Source organism: Malaclemys terrapin, chromosome 8, assembly GCF_027887155.1.
Source record: "Malaclemys terrapin pileata isolate rMalTer1 chromosome 8, rMalTer1.hap1, whole genome shotgun sequence".
NCBI classification, from domain to species: domain Eukaryota; kingdom Metazoa; phylum Chordata; order Testudines; family Emydidae; genus Malaclemys; species Malaclemys terrapin.
In genome coordinates, this window is record NC_071512.1 from 18,372,464 (window position 1) to 18,393,078 (window position 20,615).

Consider the following 20,615-nt stretch of genomic DNA (forward strand, 5'->3'; position numbering starts at 1 on the left):
CCTGTGCTTAGGGTCAAATTCTGATCTACACTGATTTAAATCCACCGTAGCTCCACTGATGTCAGTAGAGTTGCACTTCATTTGCCCAACAGGAGCTGAAAGCAGGATCTGAAGAAATGAAATAACTCTGATTGCTCAGACACAACTGTTGGTAAATGCTGATTATTTTTAAATGGCATCTGCTGTAGCTATGAGAATAGAGGACCAACATTTGCCCTCGCTCACAAGGGGCTGCAAGGATATAAATGGGGGCAGAATTTAGCTCAGAAGATTAGTGCTGGTAGAGTTAAAGCAGTATAACCCCACGTGTATCAGTATAAAAGTACTTATATCAGTATAGCTCATTCCCAGAAAGAAAGAGGGATAAGTTACAATGGCTCAAGGCACCTTTCTACTGGTATAACTTCATCCACACTAGAAGCTGTACTAGAGTAACTAGTTGGTAAAAATCACACCCCTAACCACAATAGTTATACCAACAGAAAAACTGTATAGACCAGGCCTTACTAAATTACCCTAAACATAGTACTACTACAGTACTGCCTTTGTTTATATAGGCTTCAGATAGGACTGCTGCAGAATGCACGGGTGCAGCTGAGGGTATGTGCCAATGAGACTCCAGCTTGCCAAATGCATTGACTTTGAATATTAAAAAACCCGAGGGTGGTCCTTGGGCTTTCACCCTGCTCTTCATTGTGGGCTGCTATTTCTCCCCCCACCCCCTGCCTATTCTCTGATCCCCTCCTCCAGCTACAATTTCCTATACATCATCCTCTACGGCACATTCACTTGGCAGTAAACCTGCAGTTGTCTGGGCTGGCTGTATGCCCTGTAACGTGTGAGGAATCTCCATTGCTCACTGTGGTACAGTAAGAAAATGGTCTGTATTGATTGGGTGAGGGGGCTCTTCATTACCCAGCTCAGCTCCGGAATAACCATCTGCATTACACCATGCTATATGGGAAAGTTTTGCACTCTCGGAGGAGAAAACCTGGATTCCAAATGTACAGCCTCCACCCTGGTGAAAGACACTAACAGCTTGAACAAGTAACATGTTTAAATAATAAAGCAGAGGAACCACACAGTGAGTTCTTTCTCTCGTCTCTTACTCTCTGCTCCTTAAAGGGCAAAATCTAGCATACTAATAAGGAGATAGACTCCATGCTGTTGTCTTAAAGATATAGGGTAAAATTTTCAAAAGCACCTAAGTGACTTAGGCACCCAGGTCCCAATGAAAGTTGCACATCACACAGCTCCCAAATCACACAGGTGGCTTTTGAAAACTTTCCCCCCTATGCACTGAGAGCCCCGTCGTGTGAGATGCTGAGCACTTCCTGCAACATGCTGAGTGCCCCCAACTCCTGTTAAAGTCACTGGAAGCAGAGAGTGTTCACCAACTCTTAAAGAACAAATTCATCACATATTTGGCTGGCTGACTAGTCAGACAATCACCTCTAGACATGATGAGTCATTTGAGACCCTTGTGACACTCCCTTCCCAGACCAGTTTGAGAAGCAAGACACCTGAAATTGCTCCTCTTGTGCTGGTATAATATGTTACACGCTGAGGCTAGGTCTACACTACACTGAATCGGCAGGTAGAAATCGATCTCTCGGGGATCGAATTATCGCGTCTCGTCGAGACGCGACAATTGATCCCCGAATCGACGCTCTTACTCCAACAGCGGAGGTAGGAGTAAGCGCCGTTGACGGGGAGCCGCGGAGGTCGATTTTGCCGCCGTCCTCACAGCGGGGTAAGTCGGCTCCGATACGTTGAATTCAGCTATAGCGTAGCTGAATTTGTGTATCTTAAATCGACCCCACCCTGTAGTGAAGACCTGCCCTGATACATGGTGCTTGATCTAGGGAGGTTGCTTTACTGATCATCTTCTCCAGGTCAAAAGCAAGTGACATGATTTATACCCAATGGCTGCTAAAAAATGGTACTGATGATTCAGCAGGAGCTACTCATCCATTAGAGCCTGTAATAAACCAAAATCCCAGCAACTGCGCTTTGGGAGGGGGGTTCTGTTTTCTGGATCAGATGTAAAATTGAGGTTAGAACCATCTGTGGTCATGTAAGATTGATCCTGTGGCACTTTCTTCTGAAAAAAGGCATGTTTTCCCATGTTCCTGGCCAAATTCCAATTTGGATACTTACTTACTACTAATCTATATTTGCCATGCAGTTTCCACTAGAGACAATATTTTTCATTTCACTTCCTACTTTATTAGAGCTCGTCTACACTTGAAACGCTACAGCTGTGGCGCTGTAGTGCTTCACTGTCGACACAACCTATGCCAACAGGAAGGATTCTCCCATTGGCATAGGTATTTCACCGCCTCGAGAGGTGGTAGCTAGGTCAACAGAAGAATTCTTCCATCAACCTGGCTCTGTCTACACCAGGGCTTAGGTCAACTTAACTACATTGCTCAAGGGTGTGGATTTTTCACACTCCTGAGTGGTGTAGTAGGGTTGATGTAACTTTTTTCTGTAGACCAGGCCTGGATTACACCAAATGGTGGATGAAATAAATTCTATTTATTCCTTACCTACCAGAGATGGGTATTCTGAAGATTAATTATTTGTCTGAGAAGCTCTTTAAGATCCTTACATAGCAAGTACTATATGAGTGTGATGTAATATTTTCTCTTCCTGACACACAGGATTTTACATCCACAGTAGATTATAGGGGGTCCGATGCATATCCAATACCTGTGCACTGGGATGAAAGTATTCCCCCAGACCGATATCTGAAGTTGATTTATTTTCTTTTACTGTGTATCCTACATTACAGGGGGTTTTAAAGTGGATTCTGTGCTTTGGTATTATAAAACTCCATCAATTATAGTGATGAAAGTTTAATTACATTGAGAACCTTTTCTATTTTTCTTTCTTTCTTGTGTGGGAAACACAGAAAACAAAATTAATCCCTCTAAGAAGATAATGAAGATGAGAAAATGCTGGTTTACACAGATAAATGGAATAAAAATAAATACAAAGCAAAAGTGGGAAAGTGTAGCCAAGGAGAGACATTTCTAGCATCTGAGTTATCACAACAAAAATGCAGGTGCACCAATCATCCTTAATGGGGAAAACTGAACCATCTGCACTACCGATATGCCTAAATACCAATAATTGAATCTGGCAGTCAAAGAACAGGGCATGTTGCCAGTTCATGAACAGTGCGACTGCTCATCATACCTTCTCCACATCACCATCAGTTCGGATGATCTTTATACTTTTTAATATTAAAACAGTTTAGACATGTGCCTGTTGCTTTATATTAGCGTATACTGTTTTATGTTTTGTATTGTGTTTCTGTCATTCATAAATAACACCACTGGATGAGCTGAAGCTTGTTAAACGGTTCAACCTTTGAATAATAATAATAAAAATAATATTTATAGAAATGGGCTCTAAGTTCAATGCAAGGGGACTGGGTTTTATATACATTGTTTCAATCTCTCCTCATCCCTAATATTCTGAATGAGAAATTCACTACTTTTCACCTAGCAACAACCTAAAGGGCTGTTTCTCCACACAATTAACTTCCATTAATGTTATCGGAAGAATAGATCCCCAAGTTAGGTATCTGTATTTGGTGCTAATTCTGATAAATGGGAGAATTTCGATCAGAAGGTTTCTAATATGTTCCTGGGAAAAAATAGAATCAATGCGACACTGAGTGTGAGATATAAAGCAGTTGGAAGTTAGGAAATACAGTTAATATTGAGAGCTCAACCTAAACTCTGTGCTTTACTTCATGTCCCTTGAAATAATGGTCCCTCTTTATAGAATTATACATTATTTTTCAAATCAAACACTGAATAATACTTCTAGTATCAGAGGGGTAGCCGTACTTGCCTACTTATACAACCTTACATACCATACACATATTGTGCATAACATACTGTACTACTAATACAGACTGATTTCACTTACATGGGTTTTACACCAGTGTAACTTCGCTGACTTCACAGTGGAGTTTCTCATGATTCCTACTGCTGTCTGCAAGATCAGATTCAGGCTGTAAGCCATTAGAATGACTGAGCAGAAAAATGAACATAGTTACAGTCAGCGAAGTGTTAATGTAGGAGGTGGTTATATCTATGCCAAATTTAAGACCATTTTACACTGGTAGAGTGGTGTAAACAAGAATTGGGCTCATGGTTTATAACAATGAACTAAGTTAACAACTAAAAAAGAATGAACAGAAAACTCCCCAAGCTTAGGGTTGAATCCAGTCCAGTGATCTTGGCTGTGGATTCCTACGTTCTCAAAAACATTCCATGCAGCCATTCTTACAGTCTGTCCTCCAAGTACCTGTGCAATGTGTTGGGGAAGCCGAACTGAAGTAAACCCTCCTTTCCCAAGGCTCAAGTACCCTGTCACTCGGGTGTTTTGCATTTACCTGATAAAATGACAAATTCTGCCGAAAAAGGTGAGTAATTAAACATTAAAAATTACTCAACTGGTTTTCTTCATACCTGGCTTATTTATTCCTAAAATCCCAGTGAGATCTACAATACAAGCCATGCCTGAGCTTGATTTATCCATACAGAAATGTTCTGACTGGAACATATGGGGAAGTGTCTTTTTTTATTTTTTACATGCATCACTTCAAAACATTTCAAAAGCTAAAAGCTTAGCCTAGAGGTGCCCTTAAGGTGAAAAACTTGGTTTTAAGGTGCTTCTAGCTCCGCTTTCATCTTAAAGACCCCTAAAAGCTAAAACTTCTCGCTTAAAGGCACCTTTGAGCTAAGCTTTAAATCACCTCAAAAAGGAAGTGCTTAAGCATCCCCCGTGTTGTACACCACTCTAGCTTTTTAGCTGGTGCTTCTGAAAATGCCAGTGGAAGGGTTACACCTGATTTTAGAAGTTCAGCAAGACACAGGAATAGTAAAGATACAGCAGGGACTAGGAAGCCACAAATATTTTGAACTCCTGCACTCCCACTGGTGAGTTATCAGAGGGGTAGCCGTGTTAGTCTGTATCCACAAAAACAACGAGGAGTCTGGTGGCATCTTAAAGACTAACAGATTTATTTGGGCATAAGCTTTAAGCTTTGGTGGGTAAAATATGGGAATAACAAGTCCACAATCTGGCCCTTACTTTGTAAGATATGTTAAATTTTGGTCTTTGAGTGAATTTTTAGTTTCTGAGTGTATCTACCACCTGGGTTATTAAGACATAATTATTCTACCTCAGGAAGGGGTTTATTAGTTAGTATCCCTTTATATTTAAATTATATTTAGTTCTTTACTAAAAAATCCAGCCCATTAGGTGTACTATTTACTTCACAGTACCTTTACTTAACTTACCATAGGGCATTTTATAAACGGAGCAAAAGACAACAGGAACATTCAACATCAATAAAACAAAAGTGAACTAAGGGCTAAAGTAATTAACTTCATTAAGAGAGCGATAGTGTGAAATGAATCCAAGAGTAGCTCCATGCTCTCTATGTACTGAAACAGATGATTTGTATGACCTCCTTCAGATCAACTATTATCAAAGCATTGAAACAGATAGATCCTGGGGGCAGGTGGGTCCTATGGTAAGTCCCACATTTGCAAGAGGTGTGCACACTCTTTTGCACAAGCTTGAATTATACACACAACCCCCAGTGCATGAATACAAGTGTGTAAGGTATAAGTATTTCAGAATTTTGAGCCTAAAAGATCTGCAAGGCAGCTAGTATATGAGCGGTATTATGCTTTTGGTTGACTCCCACTGCAAGTAGAGTTAATGGGCCCGATTCTGATCTCCATTACCCAGCTTAGGGTAAATCAAAGTGGAGCTACTCCCGATTTACTCCAGTGCAGCAGAGATCAGAACCTGTCCCCCATCTTTCCTTGCTATCTAATTGTAATGTGTATAATTTGGACACAGACATTTAATTCTCAAGTGTGAACACAGACACAATTCTGTTTTAATTCATTGCAGTATAAATCTAAACTGCAACCAGAAATAAAGGTTTGCTACATCTAACACAGAGCTCCTAATGGATCCAATATTGGTAACTAAGAGCAGCAGGCACACACATTGATTGGACTCAGCTGCCAACACTACGGGGTGTATCTATTTCATTTATTCTGACCTCCCTTTGTGAGCAATACCAAAGCTCTTTCTTAAACTCCGTCACGTGCAGCCATGGCATAACTCCAAGCCTGCCTACGCTTAGAAGAGAAGATGATGATGTGGGTACAAGCCTTCTCTTTCCCTGTTGTCAGTGATGAGGCATCAGAGGAGTGAAAGGCTGTTGCACTAAGCTACTGTTTTGTACACTCTGGTCCTCAAACGGGGCACACAAAACAATCTCCTCCCTGTTTGTACTCAAGGCTTTCATTCATGTGGAGAAGTCCTAGCATACCAATGCCTGTGATTGTTCAAGTGGCTTAAAATAAATGTTTATTTTCTAACAGATACATTTATCCAATTGATTTTTATCCATTTATTAAACTGTCTTTTAGTTTTTTTCTGTTCAGTGCTGCAGGGATATGGCCATAAATATTTAAATAATGTCCGCTCCACAATCAAAGCAATTCACCATAGTAATTGTTTAGAAAGACAAATGGTTATCGGCTGAGGTCAGGCTGGCAAATTAAGATGGAAGATGTTCAAGCTGTAAGTATTACTAGAGCAACGAATGCTTGATACCAGCAGCAGTGGAAAAACAAACAAAGGAGCCGCGCTAGGGTTTCTCAATAAAGTTTCTCAAAATGAGTCAACAGGATTGTCTGCCAACAATTATGATTTTTTTTAATAAATATGTTGTTATTTTTCCAAGTACAACAAATATACCAAAATACCAGATTCATCATAATAAACAAAGTAAATAAAGAGATAGGATAAAGAAAGGGGAGGGCAGCTACTATGTTCTTGAGGTGCATGCATATTTCCCAATAGTGTTAATGAGGAATTCTGTGCATATATTTAAAGGGGTCCCAGGGTCAGAGTCCGATCTCAGTAACCACACTAAGTCTGGAGTAACTCCATTGATTTTAGTGGCGTTACAGCAGATTTACACAGGTGTAGCCCAGCATGTACCTCCAAAGGGAATGTTTCTTTTACTCTAGTAGCCTTTCAAATGAACGTTAACATACAGATTAAAATGACAAAGCCCTGCTGAGTGGAGTTTATTGGGAAATTATTATTTTCCCTGGGAAAAAATTGATACAAATGAAAACATTTCCATTTATTCAAAAAGCCATTTTCCGTCACAAAACTGTTCCAATAGAAAATTTTCTATCAGCTCTACTATTATGTCAGCTGGTCCATTCTGCCTATTCTGGACTGCCCTTTATTACACATTTTCTAGTGTTTTTTAACGTCTTGCTGTGAATGTATCAAGTGATGGGGTTCCACACTTCCCTTGGGAGATTCTTCCACTAATTTAAATAAATTATCTCCCTCCTTGGTGATTAGAGCCCTTAAATATTTGTAGCCTGTTCTCCATGTACCCCTCCCCACTTGAGTCATTACTTGGCCAAGCAGAGATAAAATCTTTATCTGATTCTACCAATGCATCTGGTTAGTGTTGTCTGTTTACACTGTAAGATCTGAGGCAAAGATCAAGGAGCTGATTCACCACTGTGTTACTCCATTTTTATGACAGTGTAACTCCACTGGAATCATCCGAAGAAGTGAGGTTATTACTCACGAAAGCTTATGCCCAAATAAGTCTGTTAGTCTTTAAGGTGCCACCAGACTCCTTGTTGTTTTAGTGGAATAAACCAGGATCCTGTTACGTGTCATGTCCACTGCCAAGCACAATATTGGCCCGTACTACATAATTCTCATACGATTATGTAGCTCAAATAACTTTCCTTGTAACCTTTATCATCTCACAGTTCCACTCTTACAGGTTTCTGGTTTATTTTCAATACTGAAATGCAATAATTATCCCTAACACTCTCCTTTAAATTTTGAAAGGAAATGAAAAACAAAGAATACTAATAAATTTGCAGCTGCATCATTCCTTTTATATGGGGATCTCACTGATATTTACAAGGATTAAACTGACCCTCATAACACACTTGTTCCCTACCTGAGGCACACAGAGATTCATCCCTGGAGTAACTCCATTGAATTCAGTAGTTACTCCAGGGATGAATTTATTCTAGAGAGCTTCAGTGACTTTCTCAAAGTCATACAGCAAGTTAGTGCCAGAGTTGGGATGAGAATTTATGAATTCTGATGACAATCACATTCTGCAACCGGACCAGGGGTTCTCAGTGTGGGGGGAGAGAGGTTCCATTGCTATATTGCTCAGTGGGACAGAGATCCTGTCTAGATCTCAGGTCCTAGTATGGAAAAAGAACTAGCCCAATGCTGCCTTTCTTTTCAGTTACAGAATAGAAAAATATATATCCACCTTTCCTTCTGTTCTATTTGTGTTCTAATGTTGTGCCCATCAGCATGGTATCTGAGCAACTTGGATGAATCCAGACCTTTGCACATCAAGTTTCTCTCCAGCTACAATATTTACAACCTCCAGCTCCCAGAAAAGCAAGGATTTCCGATAAAAGTGTTGACAAACATACAGCACTGAGGCTAGCAGATGCAGCCATGATAATGGCATAATATAGAAGCCAGAGATGTTATCTGATGAGATTTAGCCTCAGATAATACACTATGGTAATTGTATAGTAAATTCTTTGTTTTCCTTTCTGCAGCTGTGATTCAGGACTTTCCTTTGCACCCCCACGGCACTTATTGTTCTCTCATACATGAGTCACGTTTGAAACATTGTTTCTCCCTTAACATCTGCATGTGAGAGCAGCTAACATTAAGTATGGCAGGGTTCCATAGGCTGCATTATCACTGGCCACATTTTCTTGCTGTTTGTGTCGCAGAGAGAAAAGCCTATTATATGCTTATTATATTTCTAGACAATTGTCTTGACTTTGGGTACACCAGATGTGGAAGCTTTCTGTGAGTGGACACGTTTGTTGCTGCCAGATGAGCTGTCAGCCAGCTTTGCTGGGCATTCAGCAATTTACCCACAATACACTGAGTTGTTTCTCCCCCATCTTCATAATTTTGTTCAAATGGCTACAGACTATAAGCCTGTTCCTGCAAATTCTTACTTATGTGCTACCTAGGTACTTACTACGAGACTACCCTATGCAGTCACTCTGTTTAAATGCTTTATGTGAGTTAAGGCCATACATTCAGGCGAGTAAGAGTTTGCAAGATCAAGCCAGATTACTGGGGTGTTCTTTAAAGCAAGAGACATTCAGATTTGTTAGTGAGGCACAAAAGCAATAAACTTTATGGATCATGTCCACTCTGCATGAGCATATTCACAGCACTGACTAAAATCCCAAGGTCATGTCCTAGCATGAACCGAGCTCCATATGCAATCTGGACGGATTCTCCAAGGCAGGCAATCTTTTCTTCGTTTTTACGAATTCCTGGTCAGGAGTCTGGTGGGAACAGCCCCTGGAAATTATAGATACATCCTATTCTAGTGGGAGTTATGCTGTCTCCATTGGCTTTGCGTGTTTTACCTGAACTACAATATATCCACTAGAGATGGCCTGAGGTGCAGAGTTCAGCGTAGCCTCTAAATGTTCCAAGCATTCAGAGGTATTTGGATCCATGATTTTCATTTGACCTATTAGAGAGAGGGATCACCTGCAAAGTTCAGAGCTGGGTCCAGCCATTCCTAGAGCTCAGCAGGGCCGCCCAGAGGATTCAGGGGACCTGGAGCAAAGCAATTTCGGGGGCCCCTTCCATAAAAAAAAGTTGCAATACTATAGAATGCTATATTCTTGTGGGGGCCCATGCGGGGCCTGGGGCAAATTGCCCCACTTGCCCCTCCACCCTCCCTCTTCCCCCGGGCGGCCCTGGAGCTCAGGATTTTTGGGTCAGGCCCATCTGTAATATCTGCCATTGCTAAATGCCATGCTGTTTCTATGGCCTCTGCAAGTCCAAGCAACCATGAATCAAGCGCATGCTAAGAGCCTTCTCCAATGTACATAGAAGCACAAAGACATCACCCCAAAGCTGACAACTCCCTGTTAATTTCAAGATTCAGTCTGGGATTGCCCTCTTGGTGGTTATAGCCCACTCTGAACTTTACTCCATGACTTCTGTGATAAACTCGCAGCCTTAATATAGTTAAGAATTATTTGTCCAAACCATCGAGCAAGTAACAAACACATCTACAGATATCAAGACTGTTCAAAACCAGTTTACAAAAGAATAAAAAAGGAGTACATTCATCAGATTACTTACTTGTAACTAAAAAGTAAATCAGTTCTAATACTAATCAGCAGTGATAAGAAAGAAAATACAGAAAAATAGATGACAGCTTAATGAAAAAAAAAATTATCTTTTTAAACTTTGCTTGAGTGTAGCAATGATTCTTTAAATTAAACGTTTAAAATGATCAGTCCTAAGTGTGTTCTTTTAATAATCAAAGAGGCTCCTAGAATTTATTGGTTTTGCTGTATCATATGTAAATAATGTCATGTGATACTCCAGTACAGCAGATAATAGAATATTATATCTAAGCCCGGGCAGCAAATTCAGATACTGTATATGATTTTTCACTTTTAGCATCTCAGTTCATGTATATTCCAGGCTAGACTGAACAAATACATCTCAGAAAGCTGGAAATGTCTGTGAGTAAAGTGAAACTGGATGTACTTATGTAGATTGCATATTCACATCCACCCTCAACTTGGCATACAGGCAGCCCAAAGATCCCAGCATTATATATAAGAATGGCCCAACTTGTTGGGATAAAACAAAACAAACAGAAATTCAACCAAAATTCAAACTGAACTCAAATCAAATTTTCAAACTTTTTGAGGATACCCAGGCATTGCTTAAGTATATTATTCAGGCCATGGGCCCATTTTTCAAATATGTGTACCATACAAGCATATCAAAATCCACATTTGGATGCTGAAATTATCTCAGGCATATAACATAACTACGATGTGCCTATTCCACTTTCCAACTGCTGGCTTTGAATATCCCGTTGAGGTACCTACATTTTAAAATTTGGATCAGAAAGATGGGCACAGAAAAAAATTGAGCAAAACTTTTTTTTGTTTAGCTAAGTTATGGAGAAGAAGCATATCTAGTGGTTGTAGAGTATAACTGGGAGTTTGGAAATCTGAGTTCTGTTCCTGGTTCTGCCTTTACCTACAATGTGACCTTGAAGAAGCCATTTTGCCTCTCTGTGGCCTCATCTAGATGAACAGTTAGTGCTCGGCAATGCAGGGTGCGAAACTATGGTGTACTGGTGTGCTACACACTAACCATCCATGTTGACTGTGTGGTAGGAGAGTCCAATTCCCTAGCATACTTTGATGTACTTCCTTAGTGCGCAGCACACTAGTGCACTCCAGCTTTATACCCGGCTTGCCAGACACTCACTGTCCATCTAGACAGGCCCCGTGTTTGTTTCCCCATCTGGAGACAAGGACATAATACTTTTCTAATTCAAAGGTTTGTGACTGAGCTTAATTTATTAGGTTTGTAATGCCTTTGGCGCCTTTGTGTAGAAAGTGCTAAAGAAGTGCCAAGCACTATTATTACTAATGTTAAAATCATACTCAGTTGTTTTAGAACCCCAAAAGATATGTTTAATTTACGGCAAAATTGTATTTAATTCAATTTGTACAAACATGCAAAAAAAAAATAATAAAGGAGCAGCTGCCTGTCCACAACTCTGGACAAGCTTGATGCTATTTTAAAATATAGTTATTATAACACACCATCCCCTCAGTATCATCTAACCCTCCCGCAACAAAGAATGAACGGCAAATAACTAATAGTGAATACTCTAGGACAATTCAGTTACTAAAACAGGACATGAATGTAGTTGACTCTACCAGCTGTTTTGCGTTGGAATGAATACACCTCTACCCCGATACAACGCGACCCGATAGAACACGAATTCGGATATAAAGCAGTAAAGCAGTGCTCGGGGGGGTGGGGGGGGGCTGCACACTCCGGTGGATCAAAGCAAGTTCGATATAACGCAGTTTCACCTATAACACGGTAAGATTTTTTGGCTCCCGAGGACAGCGTTATATCGGGGTAGAGATGTATTTGCAAACAGTTTTTTTATGCAGGTCTAACTGAGATTCAAAATAGGGATAAGAATAGCTAACAGTGATATTTTAGCAAAGCACTTAAATATGTGCTTAACATTAAAATAAATGGGACTTAAATATGTGCCTTACTGAATAGGGATAGACTTACGCATATAAAGTTAAGCATATGCTTAAGTGCTTTACTGAGCTCGTGTCTTAAGGATTAACTAGTTAACTGCCTTCTTAAAAACTGAAAAGTGCAAAGTTTTGGACAGCATGCATGAATGTGAAGGAGGACTGATATTTCTGGACAACAATGAACATCTCTTCTTACATTTAATGGCAGTGCCACATATATGTTTTAAAGGTGTTTTTAGTCTTCGTATCATGTTTAAGTGGTGAATTCACTTCCTCTTGCCAGAATTTAATAAACAAATGTTAGTGTCTGTACAAATCTTTACTCTTGTGACAAAAATTAAAGCAAATGTGTTTGATGTAAAACTGCTTTAGAGATGGAGATTTGCTCACCAAACTAACAACAATACCTGGCAGTTCTGGAAGACCTCTGGAGGTTCTCAAAGTGTTTTACAAACCTCACTCAATTTAACATTTATTGTTATTTATTGCACACTTTTCTAATTACAGTTCTCATATCATGCAGGTTAGTTTGGATTTATAATTATAACTGATTTTTGTGGATGGGTAAATATGCACAGCACTTTGCTGTCAGATAAGGAATAGAAACCAAGAGTCCTGACTCCGAATCTGCTGATCAAAACGCTATACACAGTATTAATTTATAAAGGAGTCACTATACTGAATATACCAATCGTTGGCCTGATACTGAGGTTCTGAATATCAAAGGGGCATTCAGAACCTCAAAGAATCTTATAAAAGAAACACCTTAAAGAGGAACTTTCAAACACACTTCCATCCATTGCTCACTGGCGTGTCATTTCCGCTCCCCCCCACCCCCCAACATTTACAGTCTCCGATATTTTACTTGTTCTTTTTCTTCTGACCCATCTTCTCCTCCTATTTGATCAGTCAGTGAATGATAATCTCACATCTCCACCGAAATGCTGAACTGATGACATTCCATTAATGTCCATGGCCAATGATGGAGATGTTCCAAATGCAGGATTATGACTTTAGAGCAGGATGAAGCAGAAGGAGAAACTGGGCCATGAGGAAATAAATTCTTACTCAAATAACTATCTGAAAACAATTCAAAGGCAATGCAGGAAACGACAGGCTCTCTCGTCTTTCGTTACCACCATTCTTGAGTTTCAGGTTTTCCCCAGTGTGAAAGTTCCTCTCTCTGCCCTTTTCTGCATTCTTTGCTCATCTAAATCTCATCATCATGCCCATGTGACATTTGGGTGCACAAGGAACACAGAATCATTGAAGGAAGTGGAATAAAGAATAGCTATCTGACGCTGGGCTATAGCGGAAATATGTTGAGCTCCAGTCAGCAGGGAAGTATGAAGGCATGTCATGCACTGGGAATGGCACATTTTAATGGAAAGTTCTCTGGTAGTTTAGTTCTCTCAACATGCTGTAAACCCTTTGAAAAAACAAAATATCCGAAAAAATAAAATAATAATACCTTGTTGATCTCAAAGCCTTTTCCAAAGGAAGTCAGTTTCCTTATTCCCATTTTACAGATGGGGAAACTGAGGCATAGAGAGAGGAAATGTCTTGCCTATGGTCACCCAGCAGGCCAGTGGTGGAGCCAAGAATAGAACCTACCTCTTTTGAGTCCCAGTGCAGTGATCTGTCCACTAGGCCAGTGGTTCTCAAACTAGGGCCACCTAGTTCAGGGAAAGCCCCTGGCGGGCCAGGTTGGTTTGTTTACCTGCCGCGTCCACGGATTCGGCCGATCACGGCTCCCACCGGATGCGGTTCGCTGCTCCAGGCCAATGGGGGCTGCAGAAAGTGGCGCGGGCCAAGGGACATGCTGGCCACCCTTCCTGTATCCCCCAGCCTATTTTGGTATCATATATCTATTTATTAAAATGAAAGAAAGCAAACTTTTAAATTATTTGCAACTGTACATACATTGGCTTCAGTTAGGATTCTTGTAAGAATAAAAGATAGAGCTTTGATATGGGTAGAGTTTAATACCAACAGTCTGGTCATATGGACAGGTGGTTTAGTCAGTCTCGAAAGATATTTTAGTCGGAGAACTCCTCACACTTCCTCATTCGCTCTCAGCCATGCAAACTAACATACAAAGGAATTACACAAACTGCTGTCTATGAATCACCAGTGGTCCACAAATCCCTTCCCTGTGCTCTGCAGAACAAAGTGTTTAGAACACCAGACAGTGAGCGAAGGGGAGACTGGATGAGGAACTAAGTGATCAGTGGTGGGGAATCTCTCTCTTATGAAGTGGTCTATAGCATGGAAGAGCTGGCGAACCAGATACGTTTACCTCATTGGATGTTTTGCTATTATGGTTAGATGAGTGTCCAAATCTTGCTTATAAAGCATTCTGTAATGTTGGAGTTAGCACTGAGTACTCCAGCAGCTCATTGAGAAAGACCTCTGTGCAGCATTGGGCAGAAGAATATCTGAGACGGAAACTTGTGTGTTTCAGTATCTATGCCAGCTCCTCACGGATTTGACTGAAAGGCTGATGCCCTTGTCCCACCTGGTCTAGAACATTATTTTATATTACAATTTAGATCCCCGTTATTTCCTAACTACTAATAATACTAATTAGCTCTTTTCATTAGCATATCTCACAGCACTTTACAAAGGAAGGTAACGGATCATTATTCCTATTTTATGGATAGGGAAACTGAGATACAGCGCTGTTAATGTGATTTTGCCAATGGCTCACTGTGTGACCTTGGCTGAGTCAGGAATAGAACCCAAGTCCCCCGCTATCTAAATTACAGCGGGCTCCTGGGGCTGCCCTAAGGGTGGCAGTGCTGCCTGGAAATTCTGCAGCACATCCAGGACTGATACACTCTTCCACCCCCAGACCCACCCCTGGCATGCCCACAGTGCCAGGGCTTGCAAGAGAGTCCTTGATAAGCAGCATTATGGCTGTCTCCCACAGTGCCTGCACCACAGTAATCTCCCCCCCTCACCCCCCAGCTAGAACCAGAGTTTTCAGAGCCCCCTTATGACATCCCAGCTCTTTTACTGCTGTAAAGAAGCCAGAATGGGGGTGAGGATCTCACCTCTGTGTTCAAGTTCCAGCTCCGCTATTGATTTATTTTGTGGCCTAAGGTACGTCATTTATACTCTTTGTTACTCAGTTTCCTCTTCTGTAAAAATGTAGTTAATGAGACACATCTTAGTAAACAGTTTAAGAAACTGTACGTGTGCTTATTATTTTTATTTTGATTGAATAATAAAAGAGAATTCGCCCGCATGGTCACCCTTTGGTGAATTTAGTTATTCCCAGTAACCTCTATTGAAAATCTCACAGTGGTAGAACAATGCAGCAGCAGATTGGTCTTCAGAAAGCCAGGGACTAAATGTTACCTTTAGAGAATGTCACTGGAAGAAATCTTTGGAGGGTACGTCTTTCATAGAAGCTGTTCTGAGTTCCTTTAAACAGACAAAATAATAGGGGCAAAATATTCCTACTGATGTCTGAAGCAAAGAAAAATTCTCCATGGCCTTCTCCCTACACTAAAGTCCAATGAAATAAGTAGCAGTGGATTATTATACTCCTCATGCCTGTATTAATGTATGTCCCCTTCAATTCTGGCCCTTCCATTCTGTGGGCTGGCAGGCTGGTATTTTCATCTCTAGTCTTACTTTCACTGGATGAATCATGCTACAGAATGGAGTACGGGGGGGAAGGGAGGAGGTGTCACTGTGATGTTCCTTTAATTAGGTCCACAGAGAGGGAAGAGTGAGGCGCATTGTCTCCATCAAAGCCATGAGCATACATCACTTGTTTCTTTGTTTGGATTTTCATGCTACTAAAGGAAGAGCTTGGTAACTTGAGTCCTTGCACACTGGCTTAAATTAGCTGAATAGGTATAGATGAATGGGCATCAAGAAGGTTGTTTTGTCTTATTAAGAAATCTTCCAGTGGCTCTGCTTTCATTCCATAATTTCCCATTAGTTCTTGCCCACATTGCTTAATATATCAAGTTGAAATATTTCTCTTTTTTTGCTTTTACCTGTGGTTTGCACACTCTGATTTCCCCTTTGCCTAAAGTAAGATCTAGTGTAGATAAGTATTAAACTTCCCTGCTATAACTTGACATTGGTGCTCAAGGGGAATCCTTCCAAAACAAGATTGACCAAAGCTCCTGAATTCTGAGATCCAGTTTGATGTCATTTGCCCTCAATAGTTTTCTTAGGTAAAAGAATAATAACAGGAGACTCAAGCAGACATTTTCCAATAGCATGGCACACACATGAATAATCTGTACACCCTCAAGCAATGTCTTCACTGAAGAATTAACTTAGATGTTTATTTGGGTGCCACCCATAACCCTTCTCCATCCACACACAAAACCCTCTCACATGAGTTTGGTGGTGCTAGTTGGCCCAGCTGGGGCAAAGGCTAGAACTCAGGTGTTATTTTCACTTGGGCTGGTAACCCACCCACTGTGGAATGAGGGTGCAGGCTAAATCATTCAAGTGCTGTCAACCTGTGGAACTCCATGCCAGAGGATGTTGTGAAGGCCAAGACTATAACAGGGTTCAAAAAAGAACTAGACAAATTCATGGAGGATAGGTCCATCAATGGCTATTAGCCAGGATGGTATCCCTAGCCTCTGTTTGCTAGAACCTGGGAATGGGCAACAGGGAATGCATCATTTGATGATTACCTGTTCTGTTCATTCCCTCTGGGGCACCTGGCATTGGCCACTGTCAGAAGACAGGATACTGGGCTAGATGGACCTTTGGTCTGACCCAGTATAGCCATTCTTATGTTCTTATGCTGACAGCCTCCAGTGCCTTCGCACAATTCTACACCACCACCTCAAGTGCCCAGAAGAACAAACAAGTTCTCCCAAAATTTCCTGGAAAGAATCAGAGTGGCTCAGCTTACTGTAGCACAAAGAACTTTGGGACATGGCCCCAGAAGTCCTAGTGACACAAACAGGCAAGTGCATCAGCAGTAAGGACACAGTAATGCAGCATGGCTTTGCAGTGTGGCTCCTCACACCAGGGCTAGGTTAATCCAGGTGCCAATCATTTGAGTTAACTTCAGTGAAGACATACGTCCAGTTTCATGTTTGGAAAACTTGAATGGTGTACATGAAAATACATCACACTTTAGTGATGTGGACAAGTTTGTAGAGTTTGGTTTTAGAAGCCTGTCCTTGCTTCTACTGATGTGTTTTTAATAATCCTTTATGTCATCAATTTTCATAATGTACAAAAGTTAGTCATCCCATATCTGTTAGGGTAGGTAAAAACTGTATAAACATTACTCAACCCTGCAAACCTTGCACACGTAATAATCCTTATGGAAGTAATCCCATTGGCTTCAATGGGACTACTTGCTCAAGATCAAGGTCCATATTAAACAAAACTCACATTCCTTACAAATTGTTATTATTTTTACATAGTGTGGTAGCAGGTAGACTCATGACCATATATAACTGCATGATTATGTACTGACCTCGATAACAAGGGGATTCCATACACAGATGTCCTAGACGCACCTCAGATTATACAAGAGAGCAAAAACATTTTCAAGCTGTTTAACTGTTGTAGCTCAGCATTCAATTGTCAAATATAAAGGAAAACTGAAATCACTCAATGTGAAAACAAAAAAGCAAAAAAACATGAACTAAGCACAAATAAATCATCACTGAAACCTTCCACCTTAAATAATTTCACTTGAAAATTATTATTTACGCAAAGTATCTCTAGATAAGTTTTAATCCTAATTAAAAAGTAAGTACATACATACACTACCTCTATGTGCTATAATATTGGCTCCCCATATGGAAAGAATCAGAAATTATAGAATAAAAATAGGTGATTTGATTTCTAAAACAAACTGGGTAAGTCAATTTAGTATTGAGTCTCCTGTTATCTGTCAAACTCAAGATTTTCTACAGCACCAATAACAGTGTTATTTAAGCACTTATCTGAAACTTCCATTGGGCCAAACTGTTCTCTGTTACCCTTGTGTGACCATTTAAATGCAGAATAGCGCCATTGAAATCAACAGTCTTTTTCTACTGTTAAGGCCTGTCTCTGCAAACACGTGATACTAAGTGTGATGCTTCTACTTGAGTAATGTTTGCATTATTGAGCCCTTACACTAGTGTAACTAAGAGCATGATTTGGCCCTTAGTCTCTCCTTTCTCTCACCAACTTTCCATTAGTTACAAGGCAATACTCTAGCTGATTAGACATTCACTGACAAACATCTTTAGATTTTTTCCTCCAAACCTTTAATTTTTATAGGATGTGTGAAAAAATGTTTCAATTCCAAATAGGGAATTAATATTAGTGTTAATTCTGAATCCAGCATGGCTGTTAGGAATTATTACAAGTAATTCACAAAATTGCCTGATAGTTCCCACATGGTATACACACATACACACACACACATATAAGATTATAAATCAGCGGGAGAGAAGATGCCCTATGGAAGGAGGAAGTTTGCAGCAGTCCCACTAAAATCCAGGGCATTAAGTTCAAGCCTTGTTCAAACATTAGATTTAATAGCAAGTGCTGCAGAGCTTTTCTGCTGAGAGCTGAAAACAGGCTCAAGTGAAGGAATGAAACAGTGAAAAATACACAAATGAGTCAAATGCTAAAATCTATTTTCTTAATTGCCTACTTGGGAATGCACAGCTGAGTTAAACGGACTATGAGAAACTGTATAAGTCTCTAAAATTTCCAGGGCAATATCTAGTGAGAGAGTCTTTCTTTAAAATCGGTTCTGACTACTAGTTTGCATGATTAGTGTAAACTTAATAGCAAAATCATGCATATTTACAGAAATAACCTGCTAAGTGTTCAAAACACCTCCCAAGCATTTTACTGCTTTTCAGTCTTCATCTCGATAAATGGCTAGATAATAACAGTTTTCCCTTGCTTTCCACAAGGCTGAACTGATCTCTAAGTCTAGCACACAGAGGCTTTCGCCAGCAATCACTGTCATGTATTAGCTGCAAAAGGCAATGTCAGCAGAGCTTTTGGGGCAGTCATGTTCCCAGCCCACTTTTCTTTCCACCTACCCACATTTCCCCTCCTCCTCCCACCAGCCGTCCACTGGGCTGTACCTTCTGTGTGGCAGCTGCAGGAGAGGATGGTGTTCGGAGGTCTGAAGATGTAAGGCAGGTAACGAGAAAAGCATTTCATCTTCCAAAAAATAAATAAAAAAAATTAAAATAAACCCAGTCTCCTCAATCCATGAGGAGTCCTTCTGCTTTCAAGGCAGACCGCGTGGGAGGTGCGTTATAGGACCCCTCCTGGGTCTGCCGAGCTGGGAAACCCAAGTAATCGCTGTTGCCGGACCCCATTTTGCCATCAGCAGCAGCACCAGGAAGAGAACCACCTCACATTTCTGCATGCATGCTGCTCGAACTCTGAAGCCCCCAAGCAAGCTGGGATAGGCTCTTCATTGGCTGAAGCTCATCAGAGCAGGATTTGCTGACTAAGTCAGTCCTGCCTGTAAACACACACCCTGAACAACAGTGCCTGCAACATCCTACTCTCCTTTGGGTCCGTTTGTTTTTAGACAGAAAACGAGCAGTGTCTGGAAGCAGGGAGACTCTGTGACCATATCTCATTCTGGGTAAAGATCTTAATGTAACCAAGGCTTTACAACTTTGTCACCTGAGGGATAGGCTGCTGTTAAAAGAAATCACCAAGGGAAGGCGTGGATTTCAAGAATAATAAAAGAGGATGCACTGAAATGGTATCTGCCCTTGTTTTATTAAAGAATTGGGAGTGGGAGTTAACCTATGTAGAATAAAAAAGCATTTAGTTTTTAAGGGTAGCTGCAGCATAAAAACATCCTACATTTATATGGAGCCTTTCATTCCAAAGGATGCCAAAGTGCTTTGCAAACTGTAGGTACAGCAGACAACCAGCCCAAAAGAATGTGAGGGGGAGGTGGGAAGAGGAATGTAACTAGGTTTGGTGGTAACTGGTGACTTGAGGATCACACTAACTAATTTTAGCTTCTATAGCTGTATCATTCTGCAAACCCCAACACAAAACAGTAATTTCAGCACCAAGCAATTTTCAGTGCGAATGTAAAGTCAAATGCCTCAGTAAGAGTGAGAGCAATCTCAAACCGAGCACATTGTCTTCCCCACACATTAGCGTACTGTTAGGTGCTTTCACAGCAGTCAGGTATTTGGTTAATATTTTTACAGCAATTTAGGGCATGGGAGTAACCAAGGGATATTAAAAGGGCTATTAGAAACCACATTATGAAAATTAAACCACATTATGAAAGTACCTTTTACTGTGCCCTTGACTCTTTTCAATCAGTGCTGTAATTCAAATGCTTTAGCATCCAGCTGATCGTGGAAGCCTCCAGCATTCAAGCAAATGTACCTAGATCAGTGCTTCTGACACTTGTTCATCTTCTGTACC

The 20,615-nt window shown here is 40.6% G+C and overlaps 1 protein-coding gene across 1 annotated transcript in view; it reads right to left on the reverse strand.

Moving 5' to 3' along the window:
• The window catches only part of PPP2R2B (protein phosphatase 2 regulatory subunit Bbeta), a 228,404-nt gene extending 208,943 nt beyond the window's left edge, over nt 1–19,461 (reverse strand). The window contains exon 1 of the mRNA XM_054038264.1: nt 19,292–19,461. Within this exon, the coding sequence (XP_053894239.1) occupies nt 19,292–19,370 (79 nt within the window). The 5' untranslated portion in view covers nt 19,371–19,461. The remainder of the gene's footprint in view (nt 1–19,291) is intronic.
• Between the last annotated feature and the right edge of the window lie 1,154 nt (nt 19,462–20,615).